Source organism: Lolium perenne, chromosome 7 (genome assembly GCF_019359855.2).
Source record: "Lolium perenne isolate Kyuss_39 chromosome 7, Kyuss_2.0, whole genome shotgun sequence".
Classification (NCBI taxonomy): Eukaryota; Viridiplantae; Streptophyta; class Magnoliopsida; order Poales; family Poaceae; genus Lolium; species Lolium perenne.
Genome location: NC_067250.2, coordinates 326,004,598 through 326,029,901, shown reverse-complemented (window position 1 = coordinate 326,029,901; position 25,304 = coordinate 326,004,598). Strand labels below are relative to the sequence as shown.

Sequence of the window (25,304 nt, the reverse complement as noted above, 5' to 3'; positions counted from 1 at the left end):
TAAAACCATACCTTAATCCTCCCTAAAACGAGGAAAACCGGTGAACCGGAAGGGAAAACCAGCCTAAATATTGGCGAACCGCTGGACTGTGAATTTCGCCATCTTCCGTCGCGTTTTCGGCACATTTCCGTCATTTCTCGCCTAAATCTAGGTATTTTACGTGCCTAAATATCGGTGGCCAATCGTTTCATGCCAAACTTCCAGCCTACCAAACCACCAGTTTTACCTTATTTCCACTGGGAGGTACCAGCGGGCTGTTTTCTGGGCCTCTTATTCAGCCTGATTGAACTCAGGTCTAGTTAGCGGGCCATATAGTGCAGACACAGCGTGCTGTCGCTCTAGCTTGCTCTAAAAGCACATATGTGTGATAGATTGACACGAAGAACACATATTATTATTAAATAGATTGTTGATATTTCTCTCTGCACCCTACAAAATGGTTGATGGAGGAGTTGACTAACCCATGCATGGACACATACACACTACCTAAGAAATATATATATAAGAGATGCATACGGGTCCACATGTCATCCATCATGTACATATATTAATTTCAGTATGAAGTAAGGGTTGTGATATTTCTTGAGTGTGTGTGTGTTATTGATCGTGTACATGTATATTGTCGTCGACTCCCTTTATTAATAACCACATATTGGACACCACCTTCTGGCTCATAGTATTGTCGTCAACTCCTCTATCACCCCTTCATCCATCTTAGCAAAACAAGTCCGGCATGCTCTCGAGTTAATCTTTGTTGGGTCCTCAATGCTTCCTCATGAGAAGATCGACCCTTGATATTGGTTTAGGGAAGCTCCCAGCATGCCATCGCCCATCTTGTTGGACTAAGTGCACCGCATGTCCATCCGTCGCCTCGAGCATCCCGACATGAACATACCATGGGTGGCGACGCGATGTTGGGTATTGTAACCCTTGGTGAACATATGGATTTTCTCGTATGACCGCGCAAGAAACCTAGGGCCCCGTAGATACTCTCAGACTCGCAATCCATCACGAGTGTGTCTCCTGCTAGCTCGACTTGGCTCAAAAATGTCAACATAATGAGTGAAGATACTCTAGGAAGGTGTGTATACTTGGCTAGCATGATGTGCGATAACATAATGGGTGACGATTTAACATAACAGTCTAGCAAAATTAAGGAGAGAAGAGGGGGTGTTTTTTCTTCCTACGTGGCTACCAAGTGGTTTTGTGGTGAATATTTAGCCACTGATACAAAATGTGTATTATCTACTTTCCTATTCGGGCGCCTTGCAAACCCTAATTATAACTCAAAAAAAAACAAATTCTTATACGACAATCTCATGATTAAAAAGGGCACTCCGCATGATTAAAAATGTTTCCTGATTAACAAATTGTTCATATTACAACAAACAAAGGGATGCATATATAAGTACATATGATATGGAACAAACAAAATGGCACCTCTATTGTTAATAGAAACAAATGTTAGCATGCTTTACACATGAAATAATTTTGTTACTATATATTACATTGTTTAAATGTTACGATCGGTGTACGTGGATATGTGGCTATTGTGTATGACTTAAGAAGATGCTCAGCTTCGATCGGAATCCAAAGGGAGTTTCTCCATCCATATTTGGAAACTCTTCCCTGGGAATGTCCAAAAGCACTTTCCTAAATCTCCACCATGTACATGTGATCATGCCCATACATGTGTCCCATTTTCTAGTCTATCATTGATCTATATTTCCATGATCCAATGCTCACCCTATCTCAGCATGTGATCATGTCCATACATATGTCCCCTTTTCTAGTATATCTTTGATCTATATTGTGGCTTTGGCAGGTGGATGCCGGGGCGGCGGCTCTTGGATGGCTGGCTGACGACATGGTGAAGTGGTGGATGGCCATGGTCATCGGATCTGGCTCCATTTTGCATATAAACCAGCTGGTTTGTGGTGACTGCGACTGTTGGAGCTTGAGGTGTTGCGGTTGGGCGCGTCACAAAGTGTTGTTTAGTGGAGATCGACGATGGGCACCAGTGCTTGTAGCGCCCTCGGGTGGCGTGATGGAGTACCGAGCGAAAGACTGGCTTGGTCGGTGCCGGCACTTTGATGTCGTCTTCCTCGTTGGAGGAGCTCCATTTACACACGAGGTTTGGCCTCTCCGGGAGAAATCCTAGATCCGCTTTCTCGGGCAGGCGACAGCGTCAACTACATTGCGACCTTCTTGGAGGTGTCGTCTAGGAGGACTTATTCAACTATTGGCGTGCGTTTCTCTTGTCGTCAAGTTGGTGGATGTCGGGGCGGCGGCTCCGTGTGGAGGATGTTTGCAAGTCGACGCGGCTTCATTGGGCGGAGTTCTTGTCCATGTAGCTTCGGCAACGATCTTGTGTCGCTAGTGCAGCGAGATTGTCAGCTCGGTCAACGCATCTCAGCAAAGGCAATTTGACTTTATGTCGCAGCGGCGGCCCTGGATGTTGCTGCATCTGCCGTGGTCTGTGTGTGGTTTGCCCTCTGCAGCTTAGGTTGGAGACTGTCGGGTCGTGCAGCGTTGCGACTCCAGCGTGAGCAGGAGGATGTCGGGATGGCGGTCCCGGAAGGTGGTGTTGGTAGTTCGTGGATGTCTGGACATCGGTCCTGAGACCTTGGCAATGTTCAGGGCATCAACCTCATATCATGCGGGCAACGAGGTTCAACCTTATGTTGTGTCATTGGCGTCACGGTGGCGCACCTCTCCTGAAGTGTTGGTGTCCTCATCTTCGTTGGAGCGTCCCGTTCTGCTCCTCCCATGGCAGTCACGGCGTCTTCTCTCCGGATTTTTTGTGACAATCATGGTCATTTTCCACAATGAATCTAGGAAAACTCGGTGAGACAATCGTGGTCATTTTCCCCAATGAATCTAGGAAAACTCGGTAAGACAATCGTGAGGCATCGATAACCGTCATGCATGATCGGTGACATAGACCCTAGATCCATTGTCATTTTCGGATGGACCGGGCATGAACAATGATCTAGCATTTTAACATACGCCTCTCCATAAGACGGTGTTTGGCCCATATAGGTACGAAACCAACTCTATTCAGAACTTGGCCTCTTTTTGAGTTGTCATATTTCGGTGACCTAATAGTTCATTAACAAAAGAAAGTTACTCGTTACCTCACCCGTATAGAAGGAAAGATAGCGTGTTTTCGTTCCGAGGCATGTGTAACATATGTACACTTCAAAAAACGAGAGAAGGGAGGAAAACCTATTTCTTTGGCATGGAATCATAATATGGGTATATAATGTCGGTGTTAAGAGGAAATAACATGCATTATAGTGCTATACCACGTGTTTACCAACAGAGAGCACCAAGAGATTATCAAAAGGAACATGCAATAAGACAATAAATATGTCACTTTTCTATCTATCCATTAAAGCCTCTCTCCCTCCCTCCTATACTTTCCTACATTTTAGGCTCATCGCCGTTCTCCTATATATACAATGATAGCACGCTAACAAACCTCTTACCCCATCAATTGATCGCCAATCTTCAAACCTACCCTGCTTCACAGAGTTGTACCTCCACATCATTTATTAGCTCTAGAATTGTTGTGACCCACCTTAACTCTTGGCCTATCCATCTTTTTCTTTTGCACATGAAATAAAAGGCAATAACTGTCTTACAGTCGTGCTTCAGTACCCATTGGTTAGCTCCCTCCGAATGCGGCAGGCGTAACGTGGGTGCACATGAAAATAGAAGGCAATAACAAATATTTTAAGTGCATCTCCACCGGGGAGCCCAATAGCGTCCCCGATAACAATTTGGGGGCTGGAGGTAAAATTAGGCTCACACTCGCGCGCCCAATAATGCGTCGGCGCCGTTTCGAGCCCAATAAAACCGCCTGCAACCCCCATGCCCCTTCGCACGGGGTGCCAAACGGGCGCACCGACGCCTCGAGCCATGTTGGAAAACGCCCACGGGCCTCGAGCCATGTTGGAAAACGCTCGCGGGCCTCGAGCCATGTTGGAAAACGCTTGCGCGCCCCGCCCATCAGTGAGACATGGCGCTGGTCGCGTTTTTAAAGACGCGTAACGACGGTCGTCACGGGAAACCGAGGTGGCGAGGAGGCCAGACACCATACGAACTCCCACACGACAACGACCCAACTTGCGGCGTGGCTTCAATGCTGGCCGGTGCGACTACTTTAAACCCTCGTGGCCACCACCTCCTCCGTCCAACCTTAGCCACCACCGTCTCCGCCCAACCCTTGCCACCGCCGTCTCCAATCCATCCCTAGACACCGCCGTCTCCAATCCATGGCGCACAAGTACGAGACCGGCGGAAGCGGCGCCAGCGGCGAGTGATCGCACCAGATCACGCTCGACGAGGCAGAGGTGCTCTACGAGGCTGGAGCAACGCCGCCTCCCGGAGTGGCGCCGTGTGTTCCAGCAGGAACGTGACCCCGAGGCCGCAAGGTCCACCGGCCATGACGTCGGGCAGTTCAACCGCATGAGCCGCGGGATCTGGTGGTTTGGACGCGACATTGACAGGACGCTCGTGGCGTACGGCTACCGGCCGCGGAGGCACGTCTACCTGCCGCGGAGGCGCGGATACCCGCCTCGCCGACCGTTGTACTTCATGTAGGCACATCGCATGGCGGCGCCGCCTGCGCGCGCATCAACATGGGCAGTGTCGGGCGCCTCTCCATCCATCTTGTCCAGGTCCAGCGGTCGATAGCGCTCTGCGCCGTACGCAAGGCCGTCTGATGGCGTCGTCATCCGCTACGGCGCTCGAGGCGGCTCCTCGGCATCGGTGCCGGTGAAGAGGAAGTGAAGAAGGAGGTGTCTGGCTCGCTTGCACGCCTCCCCAAGGAGGAGGATGTGCACCCACTGCTGTCGCTGCCCGCGAAGAAGTGGTGGGAGATGGACCTTAGGTGCAGGCGCCTACCGCATCCTCGACGACCCGGCGGACGCGTCGGGAAAGCACCTGCTTGTCGGCCGGTCCAGCAACGAGGACTACCGGCAGGTGACATACAACGCGCGAGAGGTGGAGCTTTGGTCTGCTAGGGAGTCTGACAACTTCGTCGACCTCGCCGCTGCCGAGCCTTCTCCAGCACCAGCGTCGAAACATGACGAGGACTGGGAGTTCTCCACCGACTGCAGCGATGTCGCAGAAAGTGGCGACTATAGTGCATTCTTTGTAATTTTATGTTGTTTTAGATGCTTCGTTTTGCTGAGCGCGGAAACCTAGAGGCGGTCAGAGGAGAAGTTATTTTTAGTGGAGAATCAGGTACGAGATAAGAGATGGTTCCTCTGCTGAATATGATTTGATGCCTCTTTTAAGTTTTTCGTCATCAGGTTTCGCTTAATGTATATTTGGGCTATGTCCTGAGGGTGCTCAGTTGCCGAACTGGAACATAGGCCGCTGGGTGTCCATGAGGAGCACTGTCATGCACATGATCTGAAAATTAGCCAAATACCGTACGTACCTTGTACATACGCTGAAATTGCGAAATGTTTTATCAAAAATAATGGGCATATATTCTTATGGATATCCTTGAATTGAGCTTGGGCCTCCCCTGATGCACGGCCGGGTAGGCACGCTGCACATCGCGCGCGGGGCTACGGCGACAAAAGACGCACCTACGTGCTCGAGCACACTAGCTCGAACGCCTCCTTTCATATGTACATAGACACGTGACGTACAGGCGTGCATGCAAACGTTTAGAAATGAGCGGGAATACCTAAGATGACGTACGGCAGAAGTAATAAACGTTTAGAAATGAGCGGGAACACGTAAGGTGACGTACCTATAGGCAGAATGATAGAATTAATAAACGTTTAGAAATGGGCGGGAACATCTAAGATGACGTAAAAGCAGAATGAATAAATGTTTAGAAATGAGCGGGAACACCTAAGGGCATTTCCAACGGGGTGACATTCCTGTTTGCGTGGAAGAAAAATGCACTAGACCCTGCGCCATCAGACCCACGCATAGTGATCGGACCGTTCGCGATGACGCAAACGCGGCCCAAATATGCATCATATTTGCGTCTCCATGGGCATTGCGCAGTCGCGCAAAGTGACCGCGTTGGTTGCATCCGAGCGCACTAGGCAGTGACTATGTAAGCAAAATATTCCTTCATTACTTTTGATTGGCCAAAAGGATCATCTTTACAAATATGGTCAGTCCAATTAACCTAAAACTACCACGGCCGTACCTACTCGCCGTCGCGCGGCCTATCACGGCCGGGGTTACTCGTAGTCGCGCGGCCTACTAATGGCCGCCATAGGGGATGGGGCCGTCGTCGAAGCGCAACCGCCTAACGCACTCGCGCCATGCACACCGCCGAAAGGACATCTCGTACTGCCGCCTGCAGCGTTCGAGAACCTCGGCCAAAGAGGAGTCACAGTGGACTATCTTCGCCGCCGCCTTCGCCTCGTCCTAGGTCCTAGCTGCTACCGCCACCGCTTCGTCCCTGGCGGCGATGACGTCCTCCAGCTCGCGGTTCTCCTGGTCGACCCGCGCGTGCTCCGGTCCCCTCCGCTTGACCGAATCCAGGTCGGAGCATAGGTACGCCCGACTCATGGCGATCACATGGTTGCGAGCTTCCTCCTCCGCTGCCCGAGCCTGACAGCGATCAGCGTCCCCAGGTAGACTCTCGAAAGACGCGACAAAGCCCGCTGGTCGTCAAACTTGAAGCGGATGTGGCCTTCCTCGTTGTCGTTGACGATGTCGTGGATGACAGCGTCCACGGGTGGGGTAGCCGGCAACGGAGGACCCGCCGCCATCTCCGCCTCCTCCTCGGCGAGCTCCACCCTAGCCTTGGCGAGCTCGGCCCAGATTTCCACCCTGATGTCGGCGATTTCCGTCCTGGCTGCCGCCACCCGCTGACGCTGTAGCGGGCGCCCTGCCGCCTCTGCCTCCGCAACCTCCGCACCGTCGGCGCCGTCTCCCTATCCAACTGCTCGGTGAAGGGCATCGGTGGCGAGCTACTCGTCATCGAACGGCTCCATCGCGTGGAGCTCGGCCCGATGAATTGGCGTATTGGTTTTGTGCGAGCGTCCTTTTCTTCCGCTTGACCCCATACATTGCAGCGTTTTTACACACAGCTTGAAGAAGCAAGAAATCCGGGCGGCGTACGTTTTTATACACGTACACGCGCGCGGCCACGGCTGTTGGAGATGCTCGAAGGTGATGTGTGTGCCCTCTTGATGCTAATTCCAAGTGTGTTGCCGTGAGATTTGGGAGGCTTTTATTTCTGTATGGACGGAGAGAGAAAAATCCTAGATATGATCTACTTGGTTTGGCAAAAAAGAAAAGAAAATCAATATCGGTTATGAGCAGAAGGGGCGCCAGCCCGATGGATTGGCGTATTGGTTTTGTGCGAGTGTTCTTTTCTTCCGCTTGACCCCATCCACTGCAGCGTTTTTATACACAGCGTGAAGAAGCAAAAAAATCCGGGCGGGCGTACGTTTTTATACACGTACACGCGCGCGACCACGAATTGCATGCTGACGAGGATCCATCACCCAGCATTAGTTAAGCATAACCCTCGATCTGGAGCTACCCACCATTGACCCCTAATCTATCTAGTAGACACGTGACGTATGTGCTCGAGAACTCGAACGCCGCCTTTCGTATGTACATAGACACGTGACGTACATGCGTGCAGGCGAACATTTAAAAATGAGTGGGAACACCTGCGATGATGTATGGCAGAAGTAATAAACGTTTAGAAATGAGCGGGAACACATAAAGTGACGTATCTATATAAACATTTAGAAATGGGCGGGAACACGTAAGGTGACGTATCTATATAAACGTTTAGAAATGGGGGGAACATGTAGGTGATGTACAAGCAGAATTAATAAATGTTTAGAAATGAGTGGGAACACCTAAGGTGACGCTACAAGCATAGTTAATAAACGATTTAGAAATGAGCGGGAACACCTAAGAGCTTCTTCAATAGGCGTCCAAAATAGCCTCGTGCTGAAAAAACCGCTATTTTAGAGTTTGGCTGCTACAGCAGCATAGGCTTGGAAATAGCGTGCGCGGAAACTTGACCGCGCCCGGCATAAAGCGGAATCGCCCGCACCAAATCTCCAACGTGCGAGATAAAACGTACTAAATGCGTGCCCCTCAACTGCAGCTGAACCCTCTCTTTTTTTTTCCCACCGCCGAAGCGCGCCGGTCCAAACCCTCCTCCCCCACATCGACGGGCCTATGCGCCGTAGCTCCTTCGGCTACATCGGCGTGCGCGACTAGGAGTGGAATCGAGCCGAGCCGAGCCGGATCGTGGCTCGGCTCGGCCAGGCTCGTCAAAGTTCGAGCCGAGCCTGGCTTGGCTTGTAGCACAACCATTTCTGAAAAAGAGGCTCGAGGCTCGGCTCGATAAGCTTAAGACTCGGCTCGAGGGCTCATCGAGCCGGACAGAAATTTGCCCAAAAAGCTGCGCCTACTCCATTTTCCTCGCGACCTCGCACGCATCTCGCTGGGGCGGCACCTCCACCGACGCCTGCTTCCCGCTGCTACCACGGCCACCAGTGTCGGCCGCCACCGCCTCATCTCCTCCATGGCTCCCCTACCCCCCGATTCCTCATCCCCTCTACTCTCCCTAGGTTTCAGCGCCGGCCGCCGCGCATCGCCGTTGGCCGCCACGAAGCAAGCCGCCAGAGCATCACCTGCAGTCGTGCCTCCACCCTGTCTGCCCATCCCCGTTCCTTGAGATGCAAGAGGAGGCGCCGCCCCCTTGTCCTCCTCCAATCGATCCGCCTGACCATCTTATCTGGTCCTCACCTAGGACGCGGGGCCTAGGGTTAGCGGCGGGTGCCGCCCGGCCGGCCTGTCGCCTGACTCGGCCCTCCGCCTGTCGTCCCTCCACCCGAACCAGGCTTACGAAATGACAAGGGATGGCAACGAGGAAATGGTGGAGCGGTGGTTCTTTTGTCATTGAAATTCATGTTTAAACTTCATTTCATTGAGCTATGACTCATGTTCTATTTGTTCTATTCGGAGTTGTTGAACTAAGTGCATGTGTTTGTAATGTATGACACTATTGGTCTAAGTGCATGCATTTGTGTGGCGAAAACTTGTCATGTATGCTGCTTTGTGAAACTTGTTAGACTATATTTTAGATGTATTCATGCTATATTGTTGTTTATACTTATGAAATTCTACATTTTTATCATAGGTTATGGCGAATTTTTAAATTACATCGAGCCTTCGAGCCGGCTTGCAAGCTTCATCGAGCAGGCTTGTCGAGCCTCGAGCCTTGATTGGAAGGTTTAGGCTTGGCTTGCCCCACCTTCGAGCCGAGTCGAGCCCGAGCCAAGCCTCGAGCCTCGAGCTTCAAGTCCACCCCTATGCGCGACCAGCCGGCAAACAACTTCTATGTCGAGACCCGTTCCGTCAGCTACTGCCTACCCATCGGAACCTTAGAGACCGCACACGAGGCCGTGTGCGCCTACGACAATGTGGCGTGGTGGCACGGTCGTCCGCGTCGTGACCTCAGCAGCCACGAGGTCAATCGGAGTGATTTGGTGCCGCCACCGCGCGTTGTTAACAACGAAGAGAAGCGCCGGTTCACCATTGCGTAGGCGGACGAGCGCGGCATGGCATCGTGGTGCGCGAACTTCCCCCAAGAAGTCATCGACGAGAGGGAGTTTATTTCGCGCGGAAGCGGGCGAGGCGTGCGAAAAAGCGAGCGTGCAAGGAGTTCATCCTGGTGCGCGGCTGGAAGGTGGAGCACCGTCGACTAGAGAGATAGCAAGTGGGAAGGACGTCCACCACGTCGAGTTCGGCTAGTAGATGTTTGGGTTTTAGATTAGTTTATCGTATTTTAGTATATATATGCTGGCCGATTGTTGGAAGAAGAAAAAGAAGAAGAATAGGGATGGATGCAAATGTACGTGTGGTACGTAAGCAATTAATGCTGTATATATATGTTGTTCAAGGCGTTTATAAATGAGGGGGAGGGAACGCATAGGCAGAATATATATACCGGAGTAGTATAATATAATAAATGAATGAATAAAAGGAGAGGAAAATCGGTGGCCCAAGAGACTTTTGGGGGCTCCCAGGATAGCCGTTGAGAGGGCGGCGGCCCGATTAATTGGCAAATTAGTTGTTTGGGCCGGAAAGAGAGGGAGAGGCCAGAGTACGTAGGAGAGTCTGGGCCCAACGAAAGAGGGAGGCCTGTTAATGTCGTCTCTGTACGCGGATTGTGTTTGTTTTTTGTTTGTTGATTGAGTAAACAAAAGAAGGAAACGAGAAAGGTCAACGCGCGCGATGGAGCATGCGGTTCTGCTAGCTGGAGAATCGACCGGTCGCGCGATGAGAGAGGTAGCACGTGCGGTGCGGTGCGGGCGGACCATTCGCTCACGTACACGACACACCGCATGCTCCGGGCACACAGCGTGGTCCTTTGCTGCACTTTTTTCTGCCTTTTCCTTTAATGTTGCTACATCTCAATTTCAAGTCAATGCTCGTCTTGTGCTGGACACCAACTGGTGCTGGATCATGTAAAAATACACTACCAGTTCTCACAGCAAACATCCCTTTCTTTGCACATTGCCTCAAATCTTCACCGGTGACGATGATCAAGACATGTATGTATGGTTAGCACCAACTGATACTCAATCATCCTGTAAAAAAATAAGCACATCTTCACTGGTGACGATGATCAAGACATGTATGTATAGTTAGCATCAACTGATACTCAATCATAAACACACCCTTTTTTCACTGATGAAGACATGGATGACAGGTAGATTGGGACAACAGACGTGTTTGATAGGGAAGGCAAGTTATTGTCAATTATGTGTGAGATGAGCAAAAAAAGATTCACCACCTAAGCGGATCACTGCCTCTTTGTCGTATCTTCTGGCCTTCTTCCCACAACGAGGGCTGGGACCGCCGATTAGTTAAGCATAACTCTCGAGCTGGAGCTACCCACCATTGACCCCTAATCTATCTAGTAGACCGGCCGAGCAGACAAAGATCGTGTCGGTTTGCAGCCTGCCAACCTGCCGCCTGCCCAGTTTTATTCATCCTTCATCCACCCCCAAGATTTCTAATGTGCCCTTACAAAAAAAAAATGGTTCTGAATTTTGTTATGCGCCAAGGGTCAGCTATCATGGTTTTGTAATGCCCTAGAAGAGGAAACACTTTTTGCAGAGCACCACCAACTGCCACTTCTTTTGTACACACAGGTTTTGTTTGGCTCTCCATGTTCGTGCAGGAAGTCGGTCAAAAAATAAGTTTCATTTGGCTCTTCTTCAGCTACTAATGCCACTCTCAATTTCTAGTGCCCTAAACAATGATCTGAATTCTGTAATGCCCTAGCGGCGGTCAGCTATCATGGATAGTTTTCTAAATGCCCTAGAGGAGGCACTTTTTGCAGAGTGCCATCAACTGCAACCTTTTTTTTAACAGAAAAGCTCTCTTTGGCACTTCTCTTCGGACTCATGCAGAAAGTCGGCCAATCTAAACTCCAGAGTTTGTACTCTTGTTCCAGGCCAAGATCAAGAGCAGCAACCCTTTCATCAGAACATAAATAAAAGGATAACAATGCCAGGTTCCCAATATTAATAAAAGGTACTTATTTCAGAAATAAGAAGAGAATGCAACGGGATGGATCATGGTCGTGGATGGGGCTTTGCCCATGATATTCCGCAGCCAGAGATGCGGCTGGCAGTTTGACGCCATGACGACCGCTTTGGATCTCTTCAGTTGGTGGCATGGCTGCATTGGTAGTGCCCATCAACAGGCCATGACCCCAGCAGAGAAATACATGCACGTGTTACCTGTCAAATGTCACCAAACCCGAAATAATCGCTCCAAATACCCCATGACAATGGTGAAACTTTTTTGCCAATATTAAGACCCCAAAATGTCTCGCAAGGAGGAGTATGTCCAGTAGCTAACAGCCTAACACTAACAGTGGCAGGTAGTAACAGGAGCAAAGGCAGCTAAAGGGCCAGTGACAAAATGCTGCTAGCTGCCTTTTAAACCTATCTACCTCCATTTCATCCAAGGTCAGGGAGAATACATACATTAGCAGCGTGTGCAGGGGTGAGGGGTGAGGACCCGTTAGAGTGTTAGAACCAGGGCATCCACCAGATGTACATCTTGCCAAGGTTTTTGTGGGAGACCGCCTCGGCGATCAGGCGGCGCGCCTGGCCTTCCACGGAGAGCGGCAGCGAGGGCGGCATTGACGCCCACCACGACTCCCTGGAGCCTAGCCGTGATGTTCGCGATGGCCCTCTGCAATCATTCGAAGCGAGAGGCAGGGTCAGAAGAGCGACATGGTTTGTTTACCAGTGCACAAGTATGTACATATAGCAGTGGCATCGGTGCGAATGTGCGATGTCGGTAATACCTGTGCCTGTGGGTTGCGGACCTCGCCTCCGCTGGATTTGCTGGTTTTGGTCCACTCTACCAGCGGGTCATGGATGAAGGTCTCGAGGACGGTCATGAGCGCCTCCTTGTGACCCCTGAGAACCGACAGAGTGATTTCGCAGACCTTCAGAAAGACGCCTTCGTATCCGGTGATGCCCAAGCCGTCGATCATGTTCTGGAATTGCAAAGTTAGCATGCCCATGTAAATAATACTTGTAACAAAAATCAGATTCAGTGTGTTGGATAAGCTGCTGCTAGAAAGAAACGGCAAGACAAGGTTTTATTGCTTACCTGCGTAAGCCTAAATGGCACCACCTCTGGCTTCTCAAGCTGCAAACCCTTATCAAACAGGCAGCTGAAATCGACATGCACACAGTCCCCGGTTGTCGCATCAATAAGGATGTTTTCACCGTGCCTGTCACCAAGCCCAACAATGTGCCCAACCATCGACCAGACTGCAGCAGTATGTGCATATGCTAATCTGGCACGAAACCATGCAGCTGGTTCAGAGAATGTCATCAAGAACCACTTGTGGAAAACTGGGGGGAACAGTGGAAGAATTTTTGTTTTCAGCATCACGTCTTCAGCCATTTTGCTAGCATGGCATTCATCATATAGCCTCTTGATTTGCGAGGTTGTTTTCATCCTATCGTACTTCCCGCAAGTTATGTATATGTCCTGAAGAATATGCCGAAGACCACGCGTGTTGGGCACCCATTCTACTAGTCCACAATCTTCTGTAAGTGGAACCACTGCAAAGGTTCTGATATAAAGCTTTCTCCTGCGGCTCTCAGGAACTTTGGAGAGGAGACGGTTGATCACGGCATTGAACTCCATCATACGTGAATCCTTCCTAAGATCATCCTTCGGTTTGCATAAAAAGGGGCGAGCGACTCCATCACTTCCAAGGAACACGACCTGGCATCCAATACGATCATGCTTGTCAGTTACCATTAAAACCTAGTGAAGTATGACTAGCTAGTTTTGACCCTTCAAAATGAAAACAAATCATAAACGGGCAAAACTGTGATTAAATGAGTGCAAAGAAGCGATCTGGACCCTGGATAGCTCCCATTCGCCCACACAATATTCAAACAACGACTTGCACCCACAATCCCATGATGTCCACCATCCACAAAGGAATCTAGGACTACTTTCCTACACAAACTTCACTCTGTATAGACAGTTGCTGCTCCTCAAACATGTGTAATTATCAAGGCAGTATTAAATATATATGGATGTGCACACCTTCTTCGGTTTCTGAAGAGAAGAAAGGATCTCTGCCTCATCCGCTATTCCAGCTATAGTAGGATGCTCAGATACCGAAAACGGGTGAAAAGCAGATTGACCTGACATATTTGAATCGTACGATGGCAGAGTCACAGTTAGAGACTGCTGGACAGGTAAGATAATTCCTAGTGGCATCATTCTTTTCAAGGAACTGAACTCAGTTGAGATATTTATTGCCTTAGCCTTGGCCTGCCCTGGATGAAAGCACAGCTTAATCAGATGTTCTATTAGAGAAGGAAACTGATTAAACAGTGCAACATTGCCTCCCTTCCGACAGCCCTTCTTTGCTGAGTTTAATATATGTGTAGCTGCTTCTCGTCTTGCAGAAACTGTTGACTTGGACACCGCAGCCATCATCCAAAGTGCTTGCTGAGGGTATGCCTGTAACACACACGTGATAATGTATCTGACAGTTTTGACAACATCACCATTCTGATGACAAATGCGGGATATCAATTGAGACAGCACAGTCAGCCACTGATAAGTTGGTAGATCCTTCGAGGACCCGCGAATGATGCTTAACATCTGCAGTTAGATGGGATGATCAGATCTCTTAAAAAAATTCAAAATAATGGGGAAAAAATACATGTGAAACAAAATTTACCCTATTATGAACGGTTACCATTCCTCCATTGGAGGAATTGTCATCTCTGATGTATATGTTTCCAAATTCGAAATAAAGAGTAAGCAACCGTGGTAGTGCTTGAAAAAGATTCTTGTGTCCTTTGTGAAGTCCTTTTGCATAACATAGTGAGACTGTTGGAAGCAATTCCCACCAAGGCTTCTCTTGAGCTTGGGTACTTAAAGGGCCAGCAGAGCTAGGAGTGACAGATCCAACTCCACCTGTGAATTTCTTATCTTCCTGGCGTTTCCTAGCATCAACAAGTAAATCATCTAAAAACTTTGCCATGCAAAAGAAACCTTTTTCCCATTTTGGCCGCAATTCTGCTACTCTATTGTAGAGACATCTGATTTCCTCGCTCTGTTTTTGCCCTGTATTGTGGATCCATCTAGTATAAAGAAGAAGGGTTTTGGACACATCTGGGTTCTCTTTTGATGCTTGTGTTGCAGAGAAAGGTGCATTTGGCAATGCGAGAGAAAGGCTGCAAAGGGAGGAAAGGACAACATTTCCCAAAACCTCCGCAGGCATGTTCAGAAGTGTTTGCTGAAGTTCAGCTATAGCACTATCAGATTTCCGTATATTCCAGAGGTGCTTTGCCTTCTCCATGTGAACGTTGGGAGCACCCGATGCGTCTGCTTCCAGTATTGCACGGTGGGCTGTTTCATAGTGACCAGCCGAACGGCAGAGCTTAGCGTACTGAAGCCAGCAGTTCCCAACTTGAGAATTCATATGACTCAGATTATAAACCATCCGCCGGAAAGCAAGCAAAGGCTCCCTTGCCCACAGAGATGATTGTGTACATCTAAGACGGTTATCCCAGTCCGTTGTTAATTTCAGAAATTTTGGATCATCTGCAGTGAACGATTTATCGAGAAATGACTCGTCTCCCAGCAGCGAGTTGAAGTCTTCCAACTCGCACAGCATGTGGAGCTTTACAATGTAGGGATATGCACGCATGTACGAGTCCATGCCTGCTGCAGCCAATGGAACAAGCAATGCTTGCTTGGACTGGGCAATCTTTTCAGCAACCATAAACTGGTCTTTGTTCATCATTGCCTTGAATATCTTAGCAAGACCTATGTCAAACGAAGCACTGTTCTCAGAACTGCTGCACACAAGACCTTTGTCTGCCTCAGGTAGGTACTCATCCATGAGATCCCATCTCCCTAATCTCCAAGCTGCTTGCACTCCTTGCATGCACCAAGTTTTCTTATACTGAGGTATTCTGCACACCAAACCATCCACATGTGCAATCATGGCTTGAAGGTGGCACATGTTGAGCGAACAGTTGAGAACATCACAATGTCTCTGGACAGAATCAGGTTCCATTTGCAAAGCATGTTCACATAGTGTTAGCACTTCAGCCCAGTTTCCAGTTTTCTCATTGATGATTAGTTGATCTTGTAGGCTTGATGATTTCCTCAGATTAGCTAAACCTAATAGACCATCGGGCTCATCCAGTCCTCCATATATTTCCATGAGAAAAGAGATGTCATCATCTGAAAAAGTGCCACTATACTCTGCAGCTGGATTAGAGGAACCAGACATCTCTCGGACATGAGATTCAAAATATGCTAGAGCACGAGCATGAGCTTGACATCTAAAAGATGTCTTAGCTAGAGTAACTTTAGGTATAGCAGCCAGCAGCTCCGCAACATTGCTACACTGCACCAGCAATTGATCTTGGCCATCATTTTTCAGTTTACCTGCATGCTTCCCAGCCATGGCATGACTAGACTGGGATAGAGCGATTTCCTGTTTGAGGTCATCAACCCATTGCCCAAGATTATCAAGTAAAGTGAAGATCGCCTGAACACAAACCTCACTCTGTCCCCCAGTAATACCATGAACAGTAGCCCCACTACTTTCTGAAGCAGCTGCATTGAGAACAGACAAAATTTCATCGGTGATACTTTGCCGAGCCTCTGGGGTTCCATAGCAAACAGCATTTAAAACCAAGTACGGTAGAAGATAGAGTGCAGTTGGCATGTCATGCCGAACAATTCCCCGACATGCACTGAAAATACCATAACGCGATCCAGTTGCGTGTGATGTCAACTTTCTAATCCAATAATATATCCATCTTCTAAAAGACATTGTTGGACGGTATATTGGGCCGAGTAGAGCAGCATCACTCACATTAGGAAGATGAAATCTTGATGTCAAGCACGGTGCAATTATTTCCTTAACATAACTAGAAAAACGTCCCCACAACTTCTGGCCCCTTTTGCTCATTTCACAACTACTTGAATCCTTCCCATTATCTTCGTTGGGTAAAGATTGACAGCCAGCCAATTTCAGTAGCTCTTGAATAGCCAAGGCAGCAGAATCTTGTACTGTAGTGTCAGAAGCAGCTCTGAATGCCCTTGCAAGATGCTTGTGGATCAACTCAAATATAAGATCATCATCTGAACATTCAATCTTAAAGCGCTCACACGAAATCACCTTGAACTTAGCAGGATCAACTGCACCCAGTGCACCAAGACAATCAGCACAAACTAATTTCAATCTCTGGCCAACAATTGTCCTTGATTCCTCAGCACATCCTTTAAGTAAAGCCGTAATCAAAGCGCTAATTACATCCAAATCAGAAATATCTTCACCAATTATAAGGGCGGTAATATCCTCCCGTTTGGCCTTGAATAATTTACTCAACTCACATGCTACCATGTACCTTACATTCAAGCTCTCATGATTAAGACCATCAACAGCATCCTTTAGATGATCTTGCAAAGTCATTGATCCTCTGGCTTCCTGTATTACTTTGTTTACCTCCGACAAAGATGGTAAGCTAGGCAACAACGGCAATTCACGTATGTGCTGTTTAAGCAACTTGTTGTTTTTCACAATAAGTTCTTCCAGAATTTCAACAGTTTTGCTCAGGTGCACAGAAGCACGTTCTTTGCACCTTTCCAGAGATGGAATGAAAGCAGCTACAACTTGGGACATAACATACTTGATACTCGTCGGTGATACCTCAGCCAATTGCTTTATAAAAAAATGTAGCACATCAAGACCATCCATTTGAAGAGCTTCCTTATCAGTGGCAAAAATCAACAGAACCATAATCTTTGGTGCATGTGTACTCAAATAAGGGCCCATCATCTCAACTAACTTCCGTATACGCTGGAGAGCTTGTTTTTGAATTTTTGTGTCATCAGAATGAAGCATCTTCTTGTCAATGCTATTGAGAAGTCTGACAAAATCATTCTTCAAGAACTCAGGAAGGGTGTCATTGCCTGTCAAAATTCTTGCAATATTCTGTATTGTTGGGGAGATTTTTGTTGTCCTGAAAACCAAAACTACATTACAACTCGTTCAACATTATGCCTAATTGTGAGAGAAGTATGTGGACAGCTGTGTCTATGATGAAAAGAGAAGTTACCTTCTATCTGTCTCAGTGTGATCAGATTCTCCAGGAAAACATATGATCTCATCAAGCAGTGTTGGCAAAGCAGCTGCAAATATCTCTTTGCTATCAGTTCCAGTTTCAGTGTGATAAAACTGTAGAACAGATGGCAAATGCTTCCCATCTTCATAAAATAGAGCGAAGGAGAGCACTTTAGGTAGTGAATTAACAATCAATGGTACTAGTTCAGTGTTTAGATGGTTTGCCAGTTCATGCAGAGTAATAACTGCTTGGTCGCTCTTTGGGTGAGACACAATAAGCTTTGGTATGACTGATGGAACCATTCTCCTAATCAGCTCTTCAGTCTTAATCCCAAAAACAGCCTCAGCAAATTCACTGATCACTGCAGGATGACTCACAAGTCTAGATGACAGATAATCATATAAATTATCTCTAACACGGAAGTTCTTCGAGAGGAAAAGTTCTATTCCTCCTTTGAAACAGTAAGCACAGCATCTGCGAAGTAATCTCGATGCGGTCTTCCTTACAATGGGATCGGGGTTATCGAGCTGAGCAATAAGCAATACAAATGAGCAGAAAAACACTTCTCCTTGAGTATCACTAGCTTGCATAACTGTAGCAGTTGATTCCAAAAGAGTCAGTAGAACGTGAGAATCTCCAGCTTGTGCGAAAGCATGCTTTATTTTGTCCATGAAGTTGACTTCTTTGGTCCCCCCCTTCATTTCCACTTCATCTGAGAACAGAATGTCCATAACTCTACTTTCCAAGAAGCAGCATACTACAAGAGAAAATGCATCTCTGACATCTTTCATTCCATTAAGCAGTAGAAAATCAATACATTTTAGCCACTTAATTTTCATCTCAAGGAGAACCTCTCTGCTAGAATGTCGCAATACTCGTGGCAAAACTTCAACCATAGAAATGATACATTCTTTGGAAGTCTGTGCATATAGGAACTTGAAGAAAAGTATGTGGGCCTTCAACATGTTACTTTTCAAGCCAACATTTTCAGCTTGCATTACTGCCATGTCCACAACAGAAATTTGCTCTTTAGTATTGACAGTATTGATATCACACTGAGGGCAACAGAAACCTTTTAAGAGAAGATCTAACGTTGAGACTGGTTGCTTTGCCTTCTTGTCCACGAACAGCTTGCAACTGCTCCCTGCTTTGTCAGTAACATTAGTGGTTCCATTTAAACAAGAGAGGAGGCCAAGTGAAAAGGCAATACATTTCCACACTTGCTCAGATCCTAAATCACCAAACAACCTGAAGAAACACAAGCCAACTCGAGGCTATCAGATCTTGCAGAACTAGGAAAACAAATTAAGTGCAGTTTTGTTAGAAGCAAATGCAGATAAATTAACATTCCTCGACCAAGGGAATGCCTTCAATAATATTTGGTAACCATAAGTCCATAACCCAACCAGAACATGTTTTGTTTCTAAAATGCATAGTCTGAAATCAGGGAAAAGGAAGCATATTTACTTACTCAAGTTTCTTGAACATCACTCCCAGCATCCTAGGACCAGTGTACATTACAATAATGGGTAGTGACATAAGAGCCTCATTTTGAACCTCCGCAGATTCACTATGGGTAGCCAGTTCAAGGACTTCAAGGTAACATTCAGTATTCAGTTTATCGCCAATCTTGGCAATAACTTGTACCATAAGGCATTTTAACTTCCAGTCCAAACATGCTTGAGTGAAAGCATGACCGTCAGACCACATCCGTTTCAGCAAATTAACAAGATCAACATAGTCTTCACCACTGTCACCAATCAACCGAGCTTCATCTTCAAATAGTCCAGTGTCTCCAGGATGAGAGGCTACATAGACATTCAGACATGAAGTGAATACATCATCATGTATCCATGAATGTTAGGTCTGGCCAAAGATCAAAGCTACGAGGCTTATAAGATTATCCTAGGACAATGGCATCAGTAGATCCCTTATTCATATTTATAACCTTCTGATTCTGATAGGTTCAAGTGCTGCTCTATGTTCTCGATGATTTGATTCAGGGAAGGATGGATTGTTGGGGATGTAAGCATGCAGGGTCTATAAGCTGGGCTTACAGAAACAGCCCATCAAAATTATTTAGTGAGCTACCTTATATAGTGTCCAAGTCATTCCAAGAAGTTGTATTGAATAAGCCTATGCTACACAAGCAAACCTCAAAAGGGATATTAAGAAGTAATGCATTTGTTATAACTAAAGCAACCTAAGATCTCATATATACTTCACATGAGTTGCAACATGGCATGTCAAAAATGCAAAAGGAGGAAAACCTTACATCGGAGAAGCATTACAGTCTGAAGAGCTTTGAAATATAGTAATACGTCAAAGGAAAACAAACATTTCTCGGTTGGCTGCATCATTCAATAATGGTTAGCAAGTCAAGTTAACAAACGATGACAAGCTAAAATCAATTACGTGCAGCTTCATGATTTCTGCCTACCTGCTTGCAGATCCAAGGGATCCAGGATAGAACTTGCTTAGAAATTCTAATAAACAGACTTGTCTTTGGATTTACGCAGAGCGAAAGACAGAGAAGACTAAGCACTTGTATGGCAATCTCAGGCTCCAATGGATAAGCATTATGATTGTCAGGTGATAAGAACTTGATGCATGAGCTTAGTGACAGTTGAAGATCATAGGCATAATCTTTTGCTAGTTTATGTCTTATGCCAGCAGAAGATAATTTAGTCATAGATGAATCAGCAGACGATTGTGATTCTGAAACCTTTCGACGTTTGTAACAAATATTTTCCTGGTTCTGAGCTATTCTTTTCTGGCCCGCTTTTGGCAGGCCAGATATTTCAGATTTCTCCTGAAAGCTGCCTCGATCACCTCTGTCATCCACAGATATAGAACTCTGACCGAATTTGTCAACAACCAGCCAAATGCATTCAGTCAGTTTGCTATAAGGCTTGGGCAAGTACAGCAACTTCAGAAGGATCTCTGGGTTCCATACTTGTGGCGGGCAGAATTCTACTATTCTCTTGTATGCATTACACATCGCAGCCTGCAAAAGGTAGCTAGCATTAGTACATGGAAGAACCCACAAAAACCAGGGAGATATAGTTGTTAACCTGAAGCTCTGAGCTTCTGCTGGTCTGTACTGCTCTTGCAAAAACATTGACAATATCAGCAGCCGTGGATTCAACAATATAACCAGGACACGAAGAATGCAGAGCATGAAGACAGGCACCCATTGAAAAGTCATAATCTGCATCACTGCAGAAACGAAATAAACTGTAATGCTACTTGACAATGTTTGTGCACATTCCAATAATATCCAGAACAAAATAAAATCTACATCAAAGTGAGGCTTTTAACATTAGGCACAGGGAACCAGTACAATGCTTGTTGCATTGTATGCTCTTATCTTAAGGTCCTCAATTGTGACTCTTTTCAAGAATACCCCCGTTATGACTAACAAAAGTTTTGGAAAGCCTATAGTTGATCAATTCGACGACTACCATTATCAGTTTTATCATGTACAATGTAGTTTGACACAAAAAAAAGGCTATTGTGTATGAAGCATATCCAGAGAAGGCAAACAGATCAGTATTTTTGTAACAAAGTGAAGGGAAAAGGGTACATAATTCTTGACCAAAAAAGTGCAAATATAATCCAGCATTACAGATTTGCGTTCTATGTTTCTTCCAGGTGACAAATTCATTGTCTACATTACTACTGAACTATTTAGAGACTGATTCATGAAATCAAATATTCACCTGTGACAGAATAAAAATGGATTATAATTAGGTAAACATAGAAGAAGTACAAATAGAATAAAAATGGATTATAATAAGCTAATACAACCTAGGATGCCTGCATACTGGTTCTTCTTATCTCATTGGAAGAAATATAAAGAAAATACAGTTCGAACTAAGGTATTATAAGCATTTCAAAAGATAAATATCAGCTGGTAAATATGCTAAACCAAAAAAAATGCCCAAGACCGGCAGAACAAAGTGATCTAGTAAAGCATCTAACTATTACTATCTCATAAATTCCTTTCACACAGTAAAACCAATGTCAGGAATTATATTCAGCACCATGTAACTTTTAACTGCTCCAAATAACATCACTGAATGGAGTACAATAATCAAGACAAGAGCATACCGGACACTAGAAAGCTCATTAATATCTTGGCTTAGAATCCAAGTGATTGAGCGAATGATAGTTTCCATAGGAAGAATCTCAACAGTCGTCACCGTTGCAACGATCCGCACAAAATCAAAACAAACCTGTCAAGCCAAACTGATTAATCAGTGTGTCAAAGTTACATAAGTCTTAACTGAAAATATACGAAGGCTCAAGGCTAACTACCAACCTTGTGCAGGGATTCATCCCCATAGCAGAGAATAGACCAAGCAGCGGAAACAAATGGCATGGTAACAAGCCCTTCAACATGCAGGGTACCATCTGTAAGGCATTTGTTGATGAGTCTCATCAGCGAAGTGGCAAATGGACACCACCTCATGCCACCTGACAGGTCAACCAGCACGCCAGGCCCATTTCTAGGCTGGAACCTGTCTGGGAGCTCACTAAAAATCGCAGGGGAGTCCAAAATATCTGAGAAGGATCCACATAGGCACTTAACAAGACATCCACTCTCGGTGTTATTTGATGCTACGTATTCTAGATCTGTTACAATTGACAAGAAATTCAATTTCAATCCTCTCTGCATAACCTAACAAGCTGAAATCGTACAATTTATTACATTGACAGTTGTAACTAATTAAGGGAACAGAAACACAGGCCTTCAACTGCAATCATCAAATCCAAGAAGAACTGCCTGTATGCTTCTCTGTCACCCGTGCGGAGAAGCGAGAGAAGAGACCAAACCGTGTCGAATATAATCGACCTGCAACAGTGAAGAAACCATGCATATGTAAACGACTTAACGACATGTAGCATGTGACACAAGTGATATGTATGCTCGTGATTTACACGAATGCCCTGAAAACTAGCACCATTAGGACAAATAAACTAAGCAAACTAAATCCTAAAATCCTTGTAATTTCCAATGTCGGGAGCTATTGGGCTAGGGTTTATAGGGGAAAGGGGGAGAGGAAGTGCTTACTGGTAGTCGAGGTCCGCGAAGAAGGGGAGGATGCGGCCGATGACGCGGACGACCTCGGCGGGGCGGCCGTTGAAGAAGACCCCGGGGAACCGGCGCGCCGTGTAGGTGAGCAGCTTCAGCACCGCAGTGGTCTCCCTCTCGTTCGCTGCATCGGCCGACCACGGAGAATGTCAGTCGGCCCGTCATCGGAGCGACGGGAATGGGACGGGGAGGGAGACGGACCGGTGGGGGAGGGGAGGACGTGGTCGCGGAGGAGGCTGGGGAGCACCTCGCGGAGCTTGGCCTCGAAGTGCGCGGAGGCCGGGCCGGCGGCGGCGGAGGAGGAGGAGCCCGCGATGAGCTCTCGGAGCTCCTTGATGTGGCTCGAGAAGTTCGACATGGCGTGGGCGGTGGTTTCCGCCGCCGGAACGGCCGGGGCGGCGGGGGAGGAGAGGGTTCGCCGGCGGCGGCGGCGCTCCGGCCTTTCTTTTTTTTCCTTTTTTTTTTCTTTTTCTTCGGAGAGTTTCCGTCGTTTGTGGGCTCCTAATATTGGTTTAAAACAAGTGGCCCAATACAAAGACTAGCAACGGACAACCTTCCAATATATTCGGCGAATTCTAAAAAGATACCGAACTTCGCGAAGGGAAGCAACTCGCTCCGTAGGCGACAGATGACACTGTGGTCTCTCTGCTTGCCACATGTCGTACGGCGAACCAAGGTGGGGATGCGGGAGCACGGCTTGATACTAACCATTTAGGTTGATCTAATAACCTTTATTTCCTAAAAGATTTGAGCATTGCTTGCAACTAACCATTTAGGTTGATCTTTCCACTTAAATGTAACATATGGCGTAAATATCGTGTGGGATATGGGGTTCAATGAAACCTGAAATATTGTAGGGTCCGAAAATCCGTATTTTTAGATCTCAAAACATTTCAAATATTTTTTTTACATGTAGATGTGCCTGCTATTTTCCCCTCAAATTCGAAAGTATGTAGCTTAGATAAAAATCACAAGTTTCAGATGAATAGTCTAAAGGGAACTCTCCCCTCCCGATTTTTTTTTGAAACTTAGTAATCGGTAACTATGTAACTTAGTATCGGACTAAGTTCAATCGAGTTCCGCTGAACCCAGGTTCCAACTAATCGCTTTAAACATATGGCATAACAATAGGTTGAATAAATAAAATATAATATACTGTAATAATTGACCATACCAACAAAGGTCATAATACACCTCAACTTCAAGAGTTAGGATGTTAAGATCCCATCTATCATTTCATATAAAATTCAGAAAAAATATACAGAAAACACATTTTATTTTTAATCCATTCATTTACTTCTTTAAAATTGGTGCACAAATAGGCCCAACAATTTAGAAATTGCTGCCGTAAGTAAGCATCTTCCGTCAACATAAAAGGCACACGTGTGATTGGATATCAGAGCTAGAATCTAAAGGTATAATAGATGCCCCCCATAGGAGGTCTCACAACGATTTAAGCACGTGGACCGTCGGATCTTTTCATCGGTGCATCTCATCCGTTCATTTTGGGCACTCCTTTCACTAGCTAACCCCATGCAATGGCCGATTGTTACCCCGCCTCCGGCTGCATATGGGCCCCACCTTTGCCAGCCCCGCACGTCAGCCACTGCGGCTGGGATCTCTGTCGGTGCGCATTGGCGACGGGCAGTGGATCTCCACCCGTAGAGGTATTTTCGATCTTTCACGCCTACCATATAAAAACAAGATCGACTGACGGAAACCCTATCCTCCTTGCCTAATCGATGTGCGCTCTCACAATCCCCTCACTCCTCTGCGATTCTCTCGTCCCGGAGCACGGTCGCCAGCAAGCGCTTGAGGTGGAGGTCGCCGCTGCCGTGCACGACAAGCAGGCGAGCGGGAAGGGCGCCTCGCCCCGGAGCTCGGTCGCAGGCGAGCACTTGAGGTGGAGGTCGCCGCTTCCGCGCACACCCCCCTCTCCCAATCGTCGGTGTCCCTAGCCCAGAGCTCGGCGTTGTCCCCGTCTTCTTCGGCAAACGAGACCGGGCTGCAGACCTTCGGCTCGTGCTGCTCCACGCGAGCAGCAGCGGCGTCGGAAGAGGCCCAACCACAGGCACACCCCCGCGGCGGCGCAGTAGGCCCCTCCTTTTCCATGCTTCCTCCTCCACGCCATTCTTCCTCCCTCCGTCCTCTGTGATTTCTCCCCTAAGTCATCCCTCCCTGCAGCTCCCAAACCCTAGACATGAATTGTTTTAATTTGAATCATGTCTGATGTGTGTAGACATGAATTATTTCCAATGGCTTCTCAGTTCTAAAATCAGGTCCACTCTTGATGTATCTAAAGGTATAATAGCTGCCCCCCCATGGGGGCTTCACAGCGATCCTTGCACGTGAACCGTTGGATCTTCCTTGCAACGAATCTCAGCCGTTGATTCCTGACTCAGAATCTACTAGCTAACCCCATGCAACGGCCAACTGTTACCCGCCTCCGGCTGCAAGTGAGCCCCACCTTTGCCGGCCCCGCACGTCAGCCACCGCGAGTAGAATCTCCGTCGGTGCACATTGTCATCGGGTAGTGG

General features: G+C 47.1%; 1 protein-coding gene across 1 annotated transcript; it reads right to left on the bottom strand.

Moving 5' to 3' along the window:
- Nucleotides 1-11,772: 11,772 nt before the first annotated feature.
- On the bottom strand, nucleotides 11,773-23,235 carry LOC127319221 (serine/threonine-protein kinase ATR). Its single transcript, XM_071823144.1, is given in 16 exon segments — nucleotides 11,773-12,174; nucleotides 12,176-12,231; nucleotides 12,347-12,541; nucleotides 12,658-13,284; nucleotides 13,615-14,181; nucleotides 14,261-17,567; nucleotides 17,664-18,917; nucleotides 19,141-19,477; nucleotides 19,945-20,020; nucleotides 20,110-20,676; nucleotides 20,744-20,888; nucleotides 21,783-21,907; nucleotides 21,994-22,342; nucleotides 22,420-22,527; nucleotides 22,747-22,891; nucleotides 22,969-23,235. Coding segments are annotated over 16 exon segments (8,124 nt in total). The 5' UTR covers nucleotides 23,126-23,235; the 3' UTR covers nucleotides 11,773-12,065.
- Between the last annotated feature and the right edge of the window lie 2,069 nt (nucleotides 23,236-25,304).